The sequence below is a fragment of the Canis aureus genome, chromosome 25, assembly GCF_053574225.1.
Source record: "Canis aureus isolate CA01 chromosome 25, VMU_Caureus_v.1.0, whole genome shotgun sequence".
NCBI lineage: Eukaryota > Metazoa > Chordata > Mammalia > Carnivora > Canidae > Canis > Canis aureus.
In genome coordinates this window covers 13613822-13637453 of record NC_135635.1, presented here as the reverse complement: position 1 = coordinate 13637453, position 23632 = coordinate 13613822, and the positions used below count along the sequence as shown (strand labels likewise).

The 23632-nt window shown below is 32.8% G+C and overlaps 1 protein-coding gene across 1 annotated transcript in view; it reads left to right on the top strand.

Annotated features, from left to right (window-relative positions):
* Nucleotides 1–23632, top strand: part of LRRK2 (leucine rich repeat kinase 2) — a 139469-nt gene that overhangs the window by 50850 nt on the left and 64987 nt on the right. The window contains exons 19-28 of the mRNA XM_077870443.1: nt 300–558; nt 3921–4109; nt 11258–11376; nt 11815–11884; nt 12381–12598; nt 15431–15681; nt 15959–16107; nt 19732–19825; nt 21955–22141; nt 23284–23465. Coding sequence (XP_077726569.1) covers nt 300–558; nt 3921–4109; nt 11258–11376; nt 11815–11884; nt 12381–12598; nt 15431–15681; nt 15959–16107; nt 19732–19825; nt 21955–22141; nt 23284–23465 — 1718 coding nt within the window. The remainder of the gene's footprint in view (nt 1–299; nt 559–3920; nt 4110–11257; nt 11377–11814; nt 11885–12380; nt 12599–15430; nt 15682–15958; nt 16108–19731; nt 19826–21954; nt 22142–23283; nt 23466–23632) is intronic.

Below are 23632 nucleotides of genomic sequence, written 5' to 3'. Positions count from 1 at the left end.
CATCAGTGGAGACTTAGGTCTTCTGACTTCATGTGTTATGAGCTTTTTATCCATATCCTGTTGCCTTTCTCATGGTAACTAATTCTCACAAGGCAGATTATTTGGCTAATTACTCTGATATTTGTGGCACTAATCTTATTTTATTTTCGTAATATATTTCAAGGATGAGTTTTGCCTTATTTTATTTCTATCTAAATTTAAGGGTATAGAGAAAAATCACATGAAATTCAATTTACTAGTCTACCAAAAGGAAGAAATACAGGCCTTTAATACATTTATCTTCCCTTTTTGTTTAATAGGTATGTGAGAAAGCGAGCAGTCCCAAATTGGTGGAACTGTTATTGAATGGTGGTTCCCGTGAACAAGATGTTCGGAAAGCCTTGACAATAAGCATTGGAAAAGGTGACAGCCAAATCATCAGCTTACTCTTAAGGAGACTTGCCCTGGATCTGGCCAATAATAGCATTTGCCTTGGAGGATTTTGTATAGGAAAAATTGAACCTTCGTGGCTTGGTCCTTTATTTCCGGATAAGACATCTAATTTAAGAAAAGAAACAAGTGAGTATTAGCAGGAATATTTTGTTCAAGTCTTGTTTTTATCAGTATTTTTTATGTCACTCATCTTTTCATTGGGTTTATTTAAGTTTTGTGCAACTTAAGCCAAAAATATTGAGAAGGTTTGGATATCAATTTTTTTTGTCATGAAATGCTTGAAAGCAATATTATATTTAATTCTTTATGCCCTAAAAAATACATATTTTACAATGGAATCATTCTGACCACTTGCTTTTTAAAGAAAAATTATTTTATTTTTTATTATAAAAGTAATCCACGCTCATTTTAAGAATAGGAAAACACACAAAAACCATAAGGAAGAAATTAACAGTAGAGTGTTTTATCCCTTATTGGTAGAAAATCAATGTAGATTTTCTTACTAGATTTTTTATATGCTTACATATACACATGCATTAAAATGTATACACAGAAACATATACACACATATACTTTGCATTTTCATGTTAACATATTTAGTTTTCAGTTTTTTTAGTATTTCAATTAAGGACGTATTTTCTTTATATTTTCAAATTAGTATATATTTTTTTAAAAAAGATTTTATTTATTCATGAGAGAGAGAGAGAGAGAGGCAGAGACACAGGCAGAGGGAGAAGCAGGCTCCATGCAGGGAGCCTGACATGGGACTAGATCCTGGGTCTCCAGGATCAGGCCCTGGGCTGAAGGTGGCGCTAAACCGCTGATCCATCTGGGCTGCCCTCAAATTAGTATATCTTAAGTATATTGATGACAAGTTAGCATCATCCTCCATTTATATTTCTGTCATTTCAGATGTCATTCACTCATATTATGTGTTTTTAAAACTTGAGATCCCTGCTTTCCCTTTGATAACTTATCCTCATTCCCACTTCCTTTTCCACAGTGATCATACTCCATGACTCTTCACCTTTAGGACTGTCTTGTTAATAACATGTTTGCTTTACTGTCATTTTTCTGGTGCATTTACCTGGCAAAATCCTATTCTTGTTCATTCCAGCAGGATGCTTTTTTTCCTCTTCTTCACCAGGGTAGCTGAATGCTGCTGGAGGAAAGTATCTATCCATGCCTATTGGTGCCTCCTCAAATTCCAGGTCTCCAACATTCTGGTGGGCTCTAAAAGATTCCATCAGAATTTCCCGAGTTTCTTAAATGTGTCATAGATTCTTACTTGTCTGTCTCTTCATTCTTTTTGCTTCAACACCATCTAACTTTTTATAAGAAAACATTCCTGCTCATGTGAAGTCTGGGTGGAAGATCTTCCTACATGCTCTGTAGCATCTTATTTCTTACCTGCACCAGCACTTATCACATTATATAACTGCCTTTTTTCTTTTTATAATCTACCTTTTGATAGATTATATGCATCACAAAGTCAATGTCAGTTTTGTCTGTTGTAACTATAGCATTTATGCTAGTACTTTGCACATAGTAGATGCTAATTAAATATTTATAAGATTGGCAACAATAAAAATTTGATAATAAATTATGTTGATGAGCGTATGTGGAAACAGGCATTTCACACATTATTCATATGAACTTAAATTATCCTCTTTTGAGGACAATCTGGCATTAATATTTTAAATCCACATCCATACTTTTTTGCCCAGTTATCTATTGATAGAAATCCATGATACAGGCATTCTTACTGTACACAAAAGTCACGTGCAAGGATGTACATTAAAATAATGTTTGTAATAAGAAATTGTGGGAAAAAATCCTAAGTATTCTTCAAAAGGAACTATTTGAATCAATCATGGTGCATTCATGCTGTAGAATGCTTTGCAATTATTGAGGGAAGAAAACATTGAGCAAATCCAAATGTTCAGATGTACAGTGCATTATTAAGTAAAGAAAATAAATAAAGCAAAGAACAGCGTTTTTAGTATACTGATGTTGGTGAGAGCACAGTTGAGATATGGTAGTCATAAATGTTTGAGTATGAAATGACTATGCCAGAAATAAAGCTCCAGAAATTCATGCCCTGGTTGCCTCTGTGGACTTTAGAAACTAATGAATTATGATTAGATCCCACATTCCATTACTTCAAGCAGTCTCCTGCCAACAGCCTGCTTACTTGAATCTCTGAGTTATTTTTTAAAAAATTTTATTTATTTATTTGACAGAGAGAGAGAGAGAGCGCACACGCACAAGCAGAGGGAGCAGCAGGCAGAGGGAGATGGAGAAGCAGGCTCCCCAATGAGCAGGGAGCCTGATATGGGGCTCCATCCCAGCACTCTGGGATCATGACTTGAGCCAAGGCAGATGCTTAACCAACTGAGCCACCCAGGTGCCCTTGAATCTCTAAGTTCTGATAGAAAGAGATTGTAGGCTCCCTGCAGAAGGATGAAGGGAGATTTACCATTCACTGGATTCTCTTTGTTCTGCATGACATTTTTTTACCTTTGCTAAATCTACTGTATTAGAAAAAATACAGTAATGTCATTTGATTGATTGGAGAGCATGGCCATAATTATATTGGCAGTTCTTCTGAGTAAAGAACATTTTGGATTCATAGCTTTAAAAAATATTCAGGTACTGCTTGACTGAGTCACATACGCATGTTTTTGAAGAAATTTTCCGGACTATATGTAGCATAATGAGGACTCTGTGAACTTATTTCTTCATAATAGAAGATAAGGTAAAATATAATAGAATAGAAGGATATTAACTTTCAAATTTCACCAAATTTCCCAGTCGAATGAATCACTTAGCAAATAGGTTATGAACAAGAGTATCATTTATTGAGCATATTCTATACTCTAAGCATTGTGCTACATATTTTATATTCATCATTTCCTTTAATCTTTATTCATAACCCTACGTTGTTGTCTTCACTTCCCAAGTGAAGATACTGGCACTCAGGGGGTCTTTGTAACTTGCATAGTTATTTGAGCAAAGATGGGTTTGGTTTCAAAGCCCAGGTTCTTTATTGGGTCAAGTTAATTTCATAAATATTCAGTTTTGTCACCCATTCCAAAGTTTTGAGTAAATTTTTATGATTTCTAAAAATATTAAACTCACTGCCTGCTTCTTATGAAATATCATGATTATAAAGTGACTTTAGAAATAAGATAGGGGCACTTGGTGGCATAATTAAGAATCTGACTGGATTTCAGCTCAGGTTATAATCTCAGGGTCTTGGGATCAAGCTCTATGTCAGGCTCCGTGCTCAGTGGGAAGTCTGCTTGAGATTCTTTCTGTTTGCCCCTCCCTCCTCGTGCTCTCTCTGAAATAAATAAATTGATTTTTTTAAAAGAGAAATAAGCCTAAAAAATTCTCTAGAAGTATGAGGATACATAAGGGACTTTAGTATGATCTATGTTTATGTTTCTTGATTTCTAAGTTGCTGGTATATCTTTTTATTGTAGATATAGGATCCACCCTAGCAAGAATGGTGCTCAGATATCAGATGAAAAGTACTGTGGAAGGAGGGGCAGCCTCAGGCAGCAATGGAAATTTTCCTGAAGAAGTACTTGATAAATTGGATGAATGGACCTTCATTCCAGACTCTTACGTGGACAGTGTGTTTGGTCAAAGTGATGACCTGGATAGTGAAGGTATTTATTATAAAGAAATACTCGCTTTATGTTTTAAAACATTTACACTCTGGCACTGACCAATAGAAACTAAGATAAAACCCTAATTTAATGCATTTGCAAAATTTGAGGAAAAATGTTTTTATTATAGGAAATAGTTAATGCTCACTAACTCCAGTTAAGGCGATGACTGTTAAGAAAATATACCTCTGCATTTCCTAAGTGTTATGATACTGACCATAGTCAGTGAATGTAACTAATATAGTGAAAACACTGACTCACTAGAATTGGATTCCATGTTTCATCATTGACAAGATCCTTTTTCGGCTTGTGTAAGCCCCTCACCCTTACTAAAGATAGTGTTGCCAACCTTCCAGGATTATTTATAAGAATTAGAAAAAATGTATGTAAAGTGTCTAGGAGAGCGCTTCTCATATAGGAAATGCTTAACAAAAAAAATTTTTACCTTTAGAATGATTAAAATAATATTAAGATTTAAATAACTCTTGAAATAATTTTTAAAAATTGACATGGAAATATATAAAATGACAGTAATTAGGACTGACATATTTAACACAATACGGTTTGGTAAAAATGGGGTGAGGTGCTTTTTTATTAGTATAGTATGATTGAAAACTGGCCCAAGTATTTTTTTAAAATCAAATTTATTTAGATATAATTAATATAAAATAAAATATACCCATTTCAAGTATGTATTTTCATGAGTTTTGAAAAATGTATACATCCATATAGTCATCACCACTATTAAATTATACAACATTTCTATTATCTAAAAAACCTCCTTTATGTCTATTCACAAATTCCTCCAATTCTTGGTTGTTGGTAACCACTGATCCACTTTATGCCACTATAAATTAAACTAGTATATTTTTAAGTTTTATATGAATAGGATGATATAGTATGTTTTCTTTTACATCTGTTTTCCAAAGTGGTTGCTGTACATCCTTGTCATACTATAATCTTGATGTTGTTTTTAATTTTAGCTGTTCTAGGGAAGGTATAGTCCTAGCTTATTTGGGCTTAATTTTCATTCCCTGATGACTACAGATATTGAGAATATTTTCATGTTTTTATTGGACATTCACATATTTTCTTTGTAAAGTGTTCAAATCTTTTGCTAATTATTAATTGTTGTTTTATCATTGTATAATAAGTGTTCTTTATATTGTCAAAGTGTTTTATATAGTTTAGGTAGAAGTCCTCTGATGGATATATGAATTACAAATATTTTCTCCCCATCATAGTTTGTCTTTTTATTTTATTAATGTTAATTTTTAAAGAGCAAAGATTTCAAATGTAGATAAAGTGCAGTTTTTTGAGTTTTTTTCTTTATGGTTTGTATTTTTTCTATTCCATTTAAGAAATATTTTTCTATCCCAGATTTGTGAGTATTTTTCCCCTGTTTCCTTGGAGAAGTGTTAACATCTTAGCTTTTACATTTAGATCTATAATCCATTTTAAGTAATTTTTATGTATAGTGTCAGTGAAGGATTGATGTTATTTTTTTTCCCATATGGATATCCAGTTTCTTTTTAACATCATTTGTTGAAAAATACTATATTTGTTCATTGAACTAATGTCATGTTGTCCAATTTAATTGACCATATACATATATTTCTATTTCTGCATTCTTTATTCTGTGCAGTTAATTTATATCTTCCTCTTGATGCTGATGTCATACTGCCTTGATGACTTTAGCTTAATAGTAGGTCTTGAAATCAGATAGTGTAAGTCCCCTGGTGTTGTGTTTGTTTCCAAAATTGCTCTCACCATTCTTCTTTTTTTTTTTCAATTTTTTTTTGCATTTCCATATACATTTGAGGCAACAAATTAATTTAATGCTGGGGTTTTTATAGAATTAAATACATACATTTAATTGGAATTACTATATTAATTATATATTATTAATATTATATAGTATAGAATGAACATATAAATAATGTCTGTAGATTAAATCTATAAATAAATCTGGGGGAATTGATATCTTAATAGTATGAATCTACTGACATATAGATGTAGTATATATTTCCATTTATTTATCATTCAAAGTTCTCTCACCAATTTTTTGTATTGTATGTTTTTTTGCTACTATTGTAAATAATATTGTATTGAATTCCAATTTCCAGTAGTTGACTGAGGGTATAGAGAAATACACTTGATTTCTTTGTATATTAATGTTGAATTTTGTGGACTTGCTAAACTTATGGTTCTAGTAGCTTCTTGTTGATTCTGAAGAAGTTTCCTTATTGTTCACAATAAGGCCAATTGCTGGTAAAGACAGATTTACTTCTTTCTTTCTAATCTGCATGTCTTTCTTTTTTCCTTATCTTATTGCACTGGCTAGAACTTCTAGTACTATGTTGAATAGAAGTGGTAAGAGTAAGAATTGTTCCCTGTTTTCCAAACTTAGAGGGAAAGCACTCAGTCTCTCATCATTAAGTGATATTACCTATAGTTTATTTTCATAGGTACCTTTCATCGAATTGAGAAAATTCCTTTCTAGTAATTGTTTACTGAGCCTTTTTATTACTAATGGGTATTGAGAAATGCTTTTCTGCATCTGTTGAAATGGGCATATTTTCCCCTTTTATTATGTTAATATGTTAATTACATTGATGGACTTTTTTTTTTTTTTCATTGATGGACTTTCTAATGTTAAACCAAACTTACATTTGTGAGGTAAATCTCTCTTGGCTATGGTGTATAATTCCTTTTATATGTTTTGGATTTGATTTTGTTAAATTTTGTTAAGCATTTTGCATCTATGGGGATATTGTCTGTAGGTTCATGTTTCCTTGTAATTCTGAGAATAATGCTTGTCTCTTTAAATGAGTTGGGAAGTGTTCCCAACTCCACTACTTTCTGAAAACATCTGTGTAAGAGAGCTGTTATTATTCTAAGTATTTGATAGACTTTACCAGTAAAGCCATGTAGGTTTGGAAATTTACTTGGGGGGCTATTTTTAGTCATAGATTTAATAATTTTAATAGCTCCATGGTTATTTTGATTTTCTATTACTTCTTGCATCAGTTTTTGTAATTTGCAACTTTAAAGGAATTTTTCCTTTTCACATAAGTTGACAAATTTGTTTAATGTTATTCATAATAATTCTCTTACTATCCTGTCAACCTTTATAAGATCTGCAGAGATACCTGATCTTTAATTCCTTTTTTAAAGAACATTTGTACATTTTTAAATTAGGTTAGCTTCACAAACAACTTGAGAGCTCTTTCATATTCAAACACTGCTTTTCACATTACATGACTTTACTGTCTATCTGTAATATGAATCCTGAAATTCTTTGCCTGCTGTCAATAAAGGTCTGTGTTTTATAGCTGGTGAATAAAAACAAGCATGAGAAGCTTTATCTTTTACCAGGATTAAGCACATATAGTTCAAGTAGTTTTATATTTTGTCTTAAAGATTTTATTTATTTATTCATGAGAGATGCAGAGAAAGAGGGAGAGACATAGGCAGAGGGAGAAGCAGGCTCCATGCAAGGAGCCCCACGTGGGACTTAATCCCAGGTCTCCAGGATCAGGCCCTGGGCTAAAGGTGGCGCTAAACCACTGAGCCACCCAGGCTGGCCATATATTTTGTCTTAAATAGAGGCCTGCTTGGTGACAAGTTAATGGTTCCACTAACAGGAAATGGACAGATTTTAAATGGATAGAGAAAGGCTATACTGTATTTCTTGATCCTTTCACAACGAGCTCCAAAAAATTAAATGAAATTTTCCAAAAAACACAAGATTTAAGACCTGCCTAGAAAGTACAGCCCACAGATAATATACTCTGACACTTTGCACAACTTCAGAGATACATATATGAATAAAACAGGGGCTCCCAGATTAAGACTGTTGCAGTACAGTACATTTTTACAATCATACAGCCTCCCATCAACGGAACACAATTTCTGCTTGACCTAAAAATACTTTAATTCTTGACATTGGTAATTTGTGTTTTTCCTTTTGTTTCTTCTTTAGCTCAAGTTTATTAAGTTTATTGATCTTTTCAAAGAATCAGGTTTTGGTTTCATTGATTTTTCACTGTCATTTGTCCGTTTTCTTTTTTATTGATTTTTGCTTTAATCTTTATTTCCTTTTTTTACTTATTTTGATTTTATTTGGCTCTTCTTTTTATAGATTCTTAATGTAGAAGCTTAGAGCACTAATTTTTAAACCTTTTTTAAATTTTATAATATAAACATTCAAGACCAATAAAGTGTTGGTCATCACTTTAGCTTTATCCCACAGTTTTTATATGTTCTATTTACATTCAGTTTTGAAAATTTTCTGATTTCCTTTGTGATTTTTTTTTTTTTTTGGACTCATGGGTTGGAAGTGTTGTTTGTTTTCAATTATTTGGATATTTTTCCAAATAACTTTTTCTTGTGGATTTCAAATATAGCTTTCTTGTGCTCAGATAACCTACTCTAATGATTTCTAGTCTTTAAATTTATTGAGACTTGCTTTGTGGATTGCTGCATGATCCATTTTGGTGAATGTTCTATGTGTAACTTAAAAGAATATATATTCAGCTGTTGTTGGGTCAATTAAGTCAGATTGGTACGATTTTTTAGGTCTTTTATATCTTCACTAATTTTTCTCTTCACGTATTATTTTTGACAGAGAAATGTTGAAATTCTAGTCATGGATTTGTTAGTTCTCCTTTCACTTCTATCCTTTTATGCTTTGTGTATTGTGGAGCTCTGTTACTAGATGGACAAACATTAAGGATGGTAATTTTTTTGATCATTGTAGTATTATTTCTTTCCTTTTGAAGAACTTCTTTTTACATTTCTCACAGTGCAAATCTGTTGGAAACCCCTATGCAAATTACTGGAGCTCTTTTTTCGTGACTCTACCCCAGAACTCCCAGCTAAATAAGTCTTCACGAATGTTGATCTCCATCTCTTTGTTTGAGGAAAGCCCTCTGATCTCCATCTCTTTGTTTGAGGAAAGCCCTCGATATTTGTTTAAATTCCTCCTGCCTCTGCCTATGGCCCTTAAGTTGTCTTCAAGCCAGAAGCCAGCGTGATCATAAAGCATAAATAATTTGTTTCTCTTCTTTCAGTGATTTCACCATCCTAAACTGTTTGTTGCCCAGTGTTTAAAGCCAGTTGTTTAAAAGATTTCATCCAAATTTCTAGTTGTTTGTGGGGAGAGGCTCAGTTTGGTGTTTGTTATTCCATTGTGTCTGAAAGAAGAATTCTCTTCAAATTTTTTTTTTTTTTACCAATTTATTTATTTATTTGAGAGACAGAGAGAGAGAGAGAGAGGGGGAGAGAGAGAGAGAGAATCTTAAGCAGGCTCTATATTTAGTGCAGAGCCTGACATGGGGCTCAATCTCAGGACTCTGAGATCAGGACCAGAGTCAAAACCAAGAGTCAGACACTCAACTAACTGTAACACCCAGGCACACCTTTAACTATTTTTAAATAAAGAAAAACATTAGAAATGCTGACATAAAAAATTATAAAATGCCTTTGTTGCTTCTCTAAATAATATACTAATAGAACTTTCATAAACATAAAGTAGAATAATTATGAAAATGTAATAGTTATGATATAAAAATGTAATTAAACTGAAATATATTTTAAGATGCTTAAGCATAAAATAATTAAAATTATAGGATAAATTAAATTTTAACAGTAACCAAATGGGAAGTGTTTGTATCAATTTTAAGAATTATGTAGAATAGGGATCCCTGGGTGGCGCAGCGGTTTAGCGCCTGCCTTTGGCCCAGGGCGCGATCCTGGAGACCCGGGATCGAATCCCACATCGGGCTCCCGGTGCATGGAGCCTGCTTCTCCCTCTGCCTGTGTCTCTGCCTCTCTCTCTCTCTCTCTCTGTATGACTATCATAAATAAATAAAAATTAAAAAAAAAAAGAATTATGTAGAATATTATAAAGTTGATGTTTGGATAGGTAGATTTTATAATTTGTTTTGACTCTTAAAATGAATTCTTTATGCTTGTAAGATATGGAGCGGTAGAATTTATAATCACATAATTTTGTAATAATGTCTCCAAATTTTTTATCCTTAATAGTATAATTTATTTATTGATCCGTATTTCCTTGAAAATCCATAATTTTAAAAGTAGTTCCTTTCTCTTTTCTCTCAACAGAATATTGCCAACTAAACTCATTGTTTCCTTTAATATCATTCCATAAATGGAACCACATAATATGAAATTAATTAATTAATTAATTTAAAAACGATTTTTATTTATTTATTCATGAGAGACACAGAGAGAGAGAGAGAGAGAGAGAGTGTCAGAGATGCTGGCAGAGGGAGAGACAGGCTCCATGCAGGGAGCCTGACATGGGACTCAATCCTGGGTCTCCAGGATCACACCCTGGGCTGAAGGCGGCACTAAACCGCTGGGCCACTTGGGCTGCCCATAATATGAAATTTAAATAGAGATATTCTCAAAATTGCTGAATGTGAAATAATTTAGTGTGATTCCAATATTTAAATAAGATTTAAACATTTTTTTAAGAGCAATTCAAAGAAACAGAAAAGGATGACATTGATCAGATTTGTGTATAAACTTTTAAAAAAGATTTTATTTATTTATTTGAGAGAGAGAGAGAACACGCATGCATGCACAGACATGAATGGGGGGAGGGGTAGAAGGAGAGGGAGAAGCAGACTCACTGCTGAGCTGGAAGCCAGATGTGGGGTTCGTTCCCAGGACCCTTGGGATCATGACCTGAGCTAAAGGCAGATGCTTAACTGACTGAGCCACCCAGGCACCCCAGATTTGTGTATAAACTTTCTTTGCTTCCTGTACACACATGTATTTATTATAACACATAACTCTTTTTACTTGGGTTTTTCCTACTGTACTATGAGCTTGTATGAGGCATGGATTGCTTTTCCTGCTTATCTTTATTCAGCATTTATTCAGTGTCTAGTTCAGGTCAGCCATTCAATAAATAGTTATGAAGAAAACTGTAGCTGAATTTTGAAAATGAAAAGCCAACATAGTTTATTATTTCTATTTTAAAAATGTTACAGTGGGAATTGAGCAATTTCCATCAATGAATATATGTTTAACCTTTTATGATTGTCTTATGATACTGACATCTTATGACTGAGTCAACATTTCTTACTTGCCTTTATTTTATTGTTTAAAAATAGGAAGTGAAGGTTCATTTCTTGTGAAAAGAAAATCCAATTCAATTAGTGTAGGAGAATTTTACCATGATCGTGCCTTGCAGCGTTGCTCACCAAATTTGCAAAGGCATTCCAATTCATTGGTAAGTTAAATTGTGATTATGTTCTGTGTTTTGTTACTGATAGTCTCTTGAAAACTGAAATCGTGCCAAAGGTAGGAGCTACTGCTGCAGAAATTGCCTAGTATATGAAAATTTTATATATAGAATATGTGTATATATTATAAACCATTCTAAATATATATTTTTTGAACCCATATGGACCGTGTTTGTGTTAAGTATGCTTAAAAATGATTTTTATCTTTTTTTTTTCTTTTCAGAGTTTCATGTATGGAGCCCAGGCTAGGTCTCTATCTTATAGTGTGGCTTGGTGCCCTGAGTACTTTCACTAGAACTCTTACAATGGTTCTTTTTTTTTTTTTTTTTTTTTTTTTCTTACAGTGGTTCTTAAGGAATAGAAAATATTCTCTTTGCTCCAAAAAATGATAGTGATTTTATTATACTTGTCTATTTTTTAAATAGGGACCCATTTTCGATCATGAAGATTTCTTGAGGCGAAAAAGAAAAATATTGTCTTCAGATGACTCACTCTGTGAGTATTTGAAAGTAATTATAAATAAATAGGTATTTTGAGCAGAATACAGTAGTTTATTAAATTTCCTCTGTTCAAATTTTCTAAGTGTCAATTTTATCTTACATAATCTTCAAGTTGTATGTGCCTAATGATATCACATACTATAGAAAAATGAAATACAGTTATAGATTTAAAATTTTACCTTTTATGATGCTATGGACTGACTCTTTTTATTCTTTCTACTACTTTTCTAAAATGTAAATAATAACTGTCATCAATGCCACTCTTCATCCCCTTCTCCAGATCTATTGTTTTTTAATACTACTTATACCACTTGATTAAATATTTCTTATTTATTGTCCATCTCTGCCACTGGACTATAAGCTCTGTAGTTTGGTTTTCTACTGAATCTAGTGCTTTGAAGGGAGCCTGACAGTAGTAGGTGATCAATAAATATTTACCAAGTGAACTTAGATTACTTGCTTATATTTCCATTGTTTGTTTTTGACAAAAGGGTCATCAAAACTTCAATCCCATATGAGACATTCAGACAGCATTTCTTCCTTGCCTTCTGAGAGAGAATATATTACATCATTGGACCTTTCAGCAAATGAACTAAGAGATATTGATGCCCTAAGCCAGAAATGCTGTATAAGTGGTCATTTGGAGCATCTTGAAAGGCTGGAGCTTCACCAGAATGCACTTACAAGCTTTCCACAACAACTGTGTGAAGTAAATTTAATTTATACTTTTAACTCTCAGGATATTTGAAGAGTTTTTGCATTTTTATCTAACTGGAATGATTAAATCTTTAAAAAGAAGGATCTATTTCTGTCTGCATCATTGGACAGTAATTTTCCCTTTCTTGTGGTTTTCACAGTGGTTATCTTAGTTTGCATGGTGTTCAGGAACATCTTTGAGGATGGAGATCTGGTAAAAAGGCATCTAGGTTCTGTCCTAATGATACATGATACATGGTAGGATGTATCAAGGCTGTATGTTAATCGTGCTTTCAGTTATTTGATTCTAGTAAGACAACTTACACTGTTTAAAGAGGTAGACTAGAAATAGACCTGGTTTGGTGGCACTGGCTCTGGCTCATCCACCAACTGTTTAACAATATGTTTTTCTCTGGCTACTTTAAGCCTTCATTTCCTCATCTGGAAAATAAAGAGGCTCAAGTAAACTATCCAGAAGGCACTTACTGAGTTTTAAAATTATATGCAACTTAAAAGTTGATTTCTTTTTTTGCTCAAAGTTCCTATTTTCTTTTTTAAATATTTTATTTATTTATTCATGAGAGGCACACACACACACACACACACAGAGAGAGAGAGAGAGAGAGAGAGAGAGAGAGGAAGAGACATAGAGGGAGAAGCAGGATTCTTAGAGGGAACCTGATGTGGGACTTGATCCTCAGACTGGGATCATGCCCTGAGCCGAAGGCAGATACTCAACTGCTGAGCCACTCAGGTGTCTCCAAAGTTCCTATTTTAAAAAAATTATAAAATGATCTACTGATAGAGTTGTCCTCTGAATATTGACTTTGTTCATCATTTTTATGTAGTATGGATCAGAAGTCAAAGAAGATTTACTGACAAAATAATTTTAATACAAATATCTAAATTATTAAACCAAATTCTTTGAGCTACAAAGTTTGATGACCACGCCTTATAAAAACCAGTATTTTTTTTAAAAAAAAAAAAACTAGTTTTATTGCAAATGCATTTTTCCTTTTCCCACCTATAAAATTTACAATAATTTTGAGACTTTAAAGCAGTATTGTCTGTTTTTAAGTATATTTAATTTTTTCCCTTAAAGTTTATGTATTTGGAGAGAGAGAGAAAGGTGATCTTGTAACGCCAGTGTCTAAAATGTGTTCTCTCTCTCCTCCTTCTCTTTGCCTGACTAAATCCTCTAAATCACGAGGGTCTCAGTTTATTTTTTTATTTTGTAAAAGATTTTATTTATTTGAGAGAGAGGGAAAGCATGAGCAGTGACAGGACAGAGGGAGAAGAAGCCTCCCCGCTGAGCAGGTTGCTGGATATGGGGCTCAATCCCCGAGATCATGACCTGAGCTGAAGGCAGATGCTTAACTGACTGAGCCACCCAGGCACCCCAGGATCTCAATTTAAATGTCATTTCTATACCCTTTTCTTTCCTTCTTTTCTTGCCTCCAGACCAGGTTGGCTACTAATCTGATTTATATTTCCATGACATCAGTGTTTTTCTCCCAATGCTCATTCATTTATAAATTTTGATCTAAGATATATTCTCTTCACTAAATTACTAACTTCTTGAGAAGAGGAGCTGTTTCAGGCTTGTTCATGACTATTCTCAGTGCCAAGTAAGGTCTAAAGTACAGTAGAGACTCAATAGATGATTATTGAATTAATTTATGATGGAATTAACAACTGATACATGGTAGACCTTCAATAAATATTTGTTAAAGAGTCAGTAAAAGAAAACTAGAATTTAGCCTAGCTAAAACAAAGATAACTTAAAAAAAGCATGACAAGGTAAGATGCATTAGGGTGTTCAAAAACCAGACCAGCTCAGAGCCTTCTCTTAAGGAAATTTTAAATTGGCATGACTAGATAGCACTTTTAAAATTACTACTTGTAGCTGCCGCTACTAGAAAATTTCTTCAATAAATTTGAGAATAAATAATAATCTTTCCTTCTTGATAATCTAGTAGATCAGAAACAAAGGCAAATTTTTAAAAATTTAAATACAATTAGCCAACGTGTAGTACATCATTAGTTTCAGATGTAGTTTTCAATAACTCATCAGCTGCATACAACACCAGTGCTCATCACATCATGTGCCCTTGCAGTGGCAGATATTTTGAAACAATTTTTGGGGCGTAGTTTCACTAATAAGCTTTATAATCATGTCAAATTCTTTAGAATTTCTGGGAGGATAAATACATTGATATATATAGAAGAGCATAGAGAAGAGATTGTTTTTGGTATTTTAACCTTTGACAATAATCCATACCAAAGATTTAAAAAATTGACATATAATGCAAAGTTTCCTATTAATTACCATGGTAAAATTTCCTATTACCATTGCTTAAAAATGGAAAATAGAGATTTGAAACTAAAAGTTTCGTGAAAAGGAAGAGGTTCTAAAATGAAACATATATACAATGACTATTTTTATGGTTAAATCTTATTTATATCAAAATGTAAAACTGTTTCTAAAAGGTAGTATTTTAAAAATGTATTCCCATTTAATTATGAATTCAAATATTTGTTGGGGCTTATTCTGTTTTCATTTCATTCTTTGCAAGAATAATTTACAAAATAACTGAATTAAACTCTGAACCATGTTTTTGTGAATTGCTTTTGACATTTTGCCTGTTATATTTTCCTGGTTTTTACCCATTTAATAGCAGGGATGGTTAGACCAGTCATTATACTGAAGTTCTCTTGTGGATTGTGTTTCAATTTTTCAGAAAATTCTTAATGGTTCTAGTCACCAGAGGTACAGAAGGCAGAAATATTAGTTAATTTTAAGGTTTTCAGATGGTTAGAGAATTTTAAAATATTGTCTTTCCAGATGCTGAAGTGTTTGACACATTTGGACTTGCACAGTAATAAATTTGCATCATTTCCCTCTTACCTGTTGAAAATGAATTGTATTGTCAACCTTGATGTCTCTCGAAACGACATCAGCCCCTCAGTAGTTCTGGATCCTACAGTGAAGTGCCCAACCTTGAAACAGTTTAACTTGTCATATAATCAACTGTCTTCTTTTCCTGAGAACCTTGGCGATGTGGTAGAGAAATTGGAACAGCTCATTTTAGAAGGGTAAGAAAGGTGTTCATTAAATACAAAAGAGTTGCCTTATGTTGAAGTTTCATAAGATTGACAAAATATGCTGACATAATTTTTATGGTAGTGGGTTTTAAACAGTAATATGATAAATGGATGAGGGAATTAAAATTATAACTTCTATCAATTTTCCCAACTAATTTTAAAATTAATAAATCTGCTTTGATGCTCTTCGAAGGCAAATTGTTCTGTTTTTTTTCTTCAAAGCATATGAATTTATGAAATTAATCCTCATTTTGTTTCTTATGACTAGAAATAAGATACCAGGAATATGTTCCCCCTTAAGCCTGAAGGAACTGAAGATTTTAAACCTTAGTAAAAACCACATTACATCCCTAGCAGAGGACTTCTTTGAGGCATGTCCTAAAGTGGAGAGTTTCAGTGCCAGAATTAATTATCTTGGTAAGTGTTCTGTATGAGTCTCCTCCTAAATAATCTTTTTGAGTATTATAGGATTAGTCATATGTGGAGATGTTAGGTGAAGATTTAAAGATGGAATTTCAATTTAAATTTAATGGAGGAGTTTCAGATATAAAGTTAACAGGTCAGTGATTAAAAAAAAATGTATTACCAAGCCATGAAGACATTGAAGGAAACTTAAATGCGTATTGCTAAGTGAAAGAAGCCAATCTGAAGAGGCCACATACTATATGATTCCAACTCTATGCATTTTGGAAAAGACAAAACTGTGGGGACAGTAAAACAATCAGTGATTATCAGGAGTTTAGAGGGAGGGAGAGAGGGATGGGGAGGGGAGTGGGATTTTTAGGACAGTGAAACTATTCTGCATGATGCTGTAATGTGGATACCTGTCATTATACATTTGTCAAAACCCAGAGAATGTACAACACAGCATGAACTCTGTTGTAAATGATGGATTTTATTTAATAATAATGTATTAATATTGGCTCATCAATTATAGCAAATACATCACGCTATGCAAGTTATTGATAATAAGGATAAAAATGTGTGGAGAGAAGGAATGATGGTAAGGAAAAAAGGGGTTTATGGGGACTTCTTTCTGCTCAATTTTTCTGTATACGTAAAGCTACTCTAAAAAATAGTTTAATTTAAAAAAGTTTAATTTTAATACTAAAAAATTAAAATTTTTAGTACTGAAAAAAATTACAAATTAAAACATTATAGTAGAGTGCTCATAGGTTAAAATGACAGTTCCTTGGACTCCAAATAGTCTTTATACTATGGTTCATTTTAGTCCGTGAAACTAAAAATTCATACGACTGCATGCAATTCCTGAAGCAGGAATACTGAGTTTCCTACTGAAGTTTGCTCAATTGTTTGGATTATAAGTATAGTTACTATTATTATTTCTTTTAGAAATAAAATTAACCAGTCAACAGTTTTCAAATTAGTAGGGTTAATGTGTATTCATTGAGCACCTGCTCTCTGCAGAATATTACATCATCACTTTTGATCATCACTTTTATTAAAAGTTGGGGAATATTCAATGTTCTCTTAGCATGTGAGATAACAGAGAATTAAGTTTATTTGTAGTCTACCTGAACATTCTCATATTAAGGGACAAGTTTATGGGAATAAATGGGAACTCCCTATATTTTATCTTCCTTAAGAAGATAAAGGAGGCTGCATGCACTTTGCCATCCATGTAACTATTCTAAAGTGACAGTATTAAAAAAGTAATTTTTAATACTGCTAAAAACAGAATACAATTTGATTTATTCTAAAAGATTTTATTTTGCCAGAACTTTCAGTAGCTAGTAATGATAAAAGCTATGCTAGCTTGCATAATATTTTCCCCTTCCTCTTTTCCTCTAGGCCTCCTGAATATTGACCATGTTCCTACCATGAATCTGAAAACTGGGAATAGAGGGGTTCCCTCCTAGTGAGCAAAGTAAACCCAGTCTGTGTCCTTAAAAGAATAAATAGGTTCAGAAGATGGGCATTCAATAAATAAGCTAAAATGCTGAGGAAAAGTTGAGGCTGCTACCTCAGGGGGGATCTCATCTAGACTGTGGAGACATGGAAGTGTCTCTGTGTCTGTGATACTCAAATTAGGTCTGGAAAGAGGCGCATCTCAAGGACCCTGAGACTTGGTTAATGTCATCTTAGCTATCTCACAACAATCCTGTAGGGTAGGACAGGTATGATGTCTGCTTAACTGGGGAAATGGAAGCCCTGAGATTTTCGTGTGACATATTTAGAAGCATTGAATTAATTAACTAGTTGTGAAAGCTCGAATATAGCTAAGTTCAAAAATCTGTTTGCTTTGCGCTACACAACTGTTATAGTTTTAGAAGTGGTCTTACATCTGGAAAGATGCTTTAGGGAGGTGATACCTGAGTGGGACTACAACCATTACAAATAAATCTATGTGAAATGCAATTTCAGTTCTTTGAATTCACGAGTCTTTTCCATATGCCATCTAAACTTCCTAATTCTTTTTTTTAATAATAAATTTATTTTTTATTGGTGTTCAATTTACCAACATACAGAATAACACCCAGTGCTCATCCCGTCAAGTGTCCCCCTCAGTGCCCGTCACTCACTCACCCCCACCCCCCCGCCCTCCTCCCCTTCCACCACCCCTAGTTCGTTTCCCAGAGTTAGGAGTCTTTATGTTCTGTCTCCCTTTCTGATATTTCCCACACATTTCTTCTCCCTTCCCTTATATTTCCTTTCACTATTATTTATATTCCCCAAATGAATGAGAACATACACTGTTTGTCCTCCAATTGACTTACTTCACTCAGCATAATCCCCTCCAGTTCCATCCACGTTGAAGCAAATGGTGGGTTTTGTCGTTTCTAATGGCTGAGGAATATTCCATTGTATACATAAACCACATCTTTATCCATTCATCTTTCGATGGACACCGAGGCTCCTAAACTTCCTAATTCTTAAGGGAGAATCATTTATTTTGCCACAAATACTTTTCAGATATAGGTAAAAAATAATGGCATGTTCCTTTCTGTCTCTCAGGAAAAAGAGCTTGTAGCAGGGTCTTGGAATACTTTGACCCTTGAAGATTTTTCTAAAGAAAGCATAACCTGTATTTTTTAACCTTTAAAATACTAAGAAATAAATTCTCAAGCCACTTTCATAGAACCATAGATTTTTAGATCTCTAAGGAATTACAGAGTTCTATTGTTCTAGCTGCACTATTTTACGGATGAAAAACAGGCTGAATGATTTGCTCAGTTTCCAAATTGTGTTCCACAGAATTTTTTCCCCTGGAGGTACTTCATACTGTATTTCCTTTTTGGAAGTTCTCTAAGTATATGAGAATATTGAGAACACTGAGATATTTCACTTTATTTTACTTAACGTTTCCTCAGTCTCTTAAGATAATATAATCAAAGAATGCTTTTATTAAGTAACATCCATTAGTATCCCATAGAACACTCTTTACTAGGTGGTACTATAAAGAATTATTTTTTTAAAGATTTTATTTAATTATTCATGAGACACACACACACACACACACACAGGCAGAGGGAGAAGCAGGCTCCATGCAGGGAGCCTGATGTGGGACTCGATCCCAGGACTCCAGGATCACGCCCTGGGCCGAAGGCAGGCACTAACCACTGAGCCACTCAGGGATCCCCAATACTATAAAGAATTCTTATCTTTACATTATATTGTATATTAGTATTCAAAGTGTTTTGTTATACTTGCTTAAGAGTAATATGAATTAATCTATGGATTAGTCCATTAATTATGTATGTACACATAATGATAATATCGTATGCAATTTAGAAGGAATATTCTAATAATTTTTACTTTTGTACAGATGTTAGACAGATGAACTTATGTTTGGACGGTTGTTTAGCTTTCAGATGAAAATATTCTTATAAGTATGGTATATTGTTTTGATGTTTAGTGTTAGGAGTTAGGGAATTACCTTATCTTAAAAGTAGACTTTTTTTTTAATTGTCAGGATGCAGATAGAAATTAAATTGACAGGTCATTGGTAACCGTTCTTATTGTCAATTCCTATGGAAATCTAGTTAAAATGATTAAAATGTCCCTTTTATTTTCTTTTAGCTGCTATGCCTTTTTTGCCTTCTTCTCTGACAAGCCTAAAATTATCTCAAAACAGATTTACATGTGTTCCAGAAGCAATTTTAAATCTTCCACAGTAAGTTTATTATTTTAATTTCAAAACCACACGAACTGGAACAAAACTTTCAGAAACTTGGTTTTGATTTAGGCATATCAGTTGATTTATAATTTGTAATTAATTTCTTTTTTTTTTTTTTTTTGGTAATTGATTTCTAAAGCTACTCAGTTTAATGTCCTTAAATCTATGAATGTTTTATTTTTACTAGACAAAAGATCCAAGTTGTTGCTTGGACTTTTTAACTTTTATATTAATTTAGGGTACTATTGTGCTGAAATAATTTAAGGTTACTAAACTGTTTTACTGTTGTAGACAATTGAGATTATAGTGGCTATTACTTTAACTTTTATTTATTTTTTTATTTTTTTATTTTTTTATTTTTTTTTTTTTTACTTTAACTTTTAAATTTTACTTGCTCTCAGAGGTGAATGTGCTGCTAGGATATTATTAACTTGAAATTATACTTATGTTTGAAAGATGTTTTTGGTGGAGATTAGGAAAATTTTTATGGGTCCAAGTATTTGAGGATATTTCTGGTTGATTTCATTAAAAATGAAAGCTTCCTGTTAACTACAAATTTAGGCATTAATTAGATATCAAATATGTCATCTTAAATATCATTCTAAATGGGTTATACCTTATAAACCAAATCCGTAAGTATATATGTGCAAATATATGCATATATAGGCAAATAATAGTTATAATCTAGCCATAGAAGATGTCAGACAGGCATATAATAGTTAATTTCAATCTAGCTTTAGAATGCATCAGACACTGTTTTAACTGATCACTGGTGGATCATGTTTTTAATCTTCCTAATAAAACTATTACTATCTCCACTTTATAATGAGAACATTATTTTATTAAAGAGATGAAGTAATCTGTCTAAATCATAGTTCTTAAACACTGGTGACTCAATTTTACACTCTCAACTTATTCCTATAGGCACTTTTAGAATATATTCCTTAAAATGTGTTTGAAAGTCAAATATTTATGAAAGCTGATTAGGAGAGACATGCCATAAAGGTCTGTTCCCAGATAAGTAAAAATATTATTTAGGCCTCAGTTACTCTATATTTTTAGACAACGTCTTTCAGACATCTTTTGTTGTAAAACAAAAGAATATGCAGTTGGACAGCTTAAGTCCCCACTGAGGCTAAAAGGTACTTCTTTTGAACAGCCTGTTGATTCTTGCCTTTATCTAAATTGCATTGTTTATTAGACATACACATCTTATCTCTAATACAGTCCAATTAATTTTATTATTTTGATGCATCCTTATGAAATATGTAGGGCAAAATCCAGTGTCATTTTAAAATAAGAGCACGAATGTTGTGCAGACCTGAATCTTGGTCTAGCAGGTACAACTCTGTGAGTTTAGTTAGAACTAATTCATCATGGTTCAAATATGCTGGATGAAAGGGGTCGGCATATAATTGTAAAAGTTCAGGCAACCTTTAATTGTCAAATATATCGCATTTACTATCTTTATTCTTCCTGCATACATACACTTATGTGTGATATGTATGTTTTTCTGCTGTTTCCTGCAAACTTTGGGTTGTGTATTCCTGCATGAAAGCAACCAATTTGCATTGAGAGCCTACTGTATGCAAGACATCATGTTCAGTGTTGTGATATTTATCACACTGAGACAAGCTGGTAAAAGGTTATGCCCATGCACATTATTAATTAGCTCTAGGACACAGCCTCTGAAGAATACTCCCAGTAATGATAAAAATTGAGAAGGGGGGGGACTACATATTTGTAACTCTTCTACAGAAGACATATTTATGAATCTTGTATAGAAATGACTATTTTTGCATTTGTTAATTAAGATTTCTCATGCATCATAAACATTGGTAAACAGTCTTTCATTCTAAGATTGGTATTTTATTATGTTTCTGAACTAAGGAAATTAGGCTTCAATTTAGTTTTTAATGGTTCTTATTCATTTAAATGTTGTTCCTAATGAGACATGCTTTTTTTCTAGCCATTATCTATCTATACACAGAAACACACATGCATAATTAAAATATAAATAATGTTAGTTTTAAAGTTGTGTCTCACTAGGGTGAGAATTTCCTATGTTATTCTATGTATTTTGGAAACACTCATTTGGTTTTTATCTTGACATTATATTGTTTTAGCTTGCGATCCTTAGATATGAGCAGCAATGAAATTGAGTATCTACCGAGTCCTGCACACTGGAAATCTTTGAACTTAAGGGAACTCTTGTTCAGTTTTAATCAGATCAGCATCTTGGACTTGAGTGAAAAAGCTTATGTGTGGTCAAGAGTAGAGAAACTACATCTTTCTCATAATAAACTGAAGGAGGTAAGAGGTCATCTTATTTGTTTAAAATGACTGCCAATTTAAAAATGTGCCTTTGTGATTTGAAAATATCACAAATTATCATTTTTGAAATCTGTTATTTGATATTTCTTACCTTTGGATAAGATCTAGTCATACCCTGAAATAAATGGGCATATTAGCATAAATTAACTTCCTTAAAAATCACTTTGTGCTCTATTTTTGAAGAATTATATGAATATACATATATTTAATCATGAATGTGAGTAATGTGTTAAGTGTTTTATTTTATCACTAAATCTCTGATTTGCTAACAGACTTGCAAATACTCTACATTTCTCAAGTTGTTGCTGAGCCATCTGTAGTGTGTGTTTTTCAGCCGACTTTTTCTTCCATTTTCTTGAATTTCTGCATTCTTCCATCATGCTGCCTGCCCATTTGTGCAGTGGGCCAGCCTTTGCTTCACTCCATTGCTTCTGTTGTAAATCTAAAACTGATTATTCATTCGTCACAGAGAAGAAATATGTATTATTGCCAACTTTTAAGTTTTTTGCCTATGAAAGCCAAAAAGAATTAAGTGTCTGAAACTGTGAAGTTCAGAATAACTGTGAATGTTTTTTAGTACCTGATTTTTTTGACAGCAAATTAATATTTTCTATTATAAAAGTATTGCATATTGCTTAATAATTTGGAACAGGAAAAAAAAGTTATTACAATACCACCTAAAGTATAAACATTTAGTTGTATTTTAAGAACAGTAAGTTGCATGTAAGTTTATGACTAGATCTTTATAGCTTTAGTGAAAAAACATGGTGTAAAGGAACAGACTGAAGTCACTGATGATTGGATTTAGATAAATATAAGGAACATCTTTACTTTCAATGTTGTGAGGAGATAAAATATATTACCAATGGATAATAGGCTTTTAAAGATTGTAAATAAGTGACTTGGATTGTTTTGGGTAAGTCCTTTATACTTATGTCTTTAAATATTTATATAGAAAACTATGACAAACCTTTGGAAAGTTTTAGAACTCTGCTGAAAGGTAATACAAGTTGCTGATAGGCTTTCTGAGCCTTTTTTTTTCCTAGGAAGCATCTTGTTTCTTGGCAGCACACATTTCTTGCTTCCTACCAATAGGATTTTCCCTTTTTTATTTCACTAAGATTCCTCCAGAGATTGGCTGTCTTGAAAACCTGACCTCCCTTGATGTCAGTTACAATTTGGAACTGAGATCCTTTCCTAATGAAATGGGGAAATTAAGCAAAATATGGGACCTTCCTTTGGATGAACTACGGCTTAATTTTGATTTTAAACATATAGGATGTAAAGCCAAAGACATCATAAGGTTAGATAATTTTATTTCCATTTTTAAATTAAGTTTGTTTCGGATTTCTTCCATTACTTTGATGGGTATATAATTACAATTTAGGAAATAATGTATAGTACTGTTTATGGTGATATGCTGTGTGTCATTTGCCATTTATTTAATAAATGGGTTTATAAGGTGTCCCT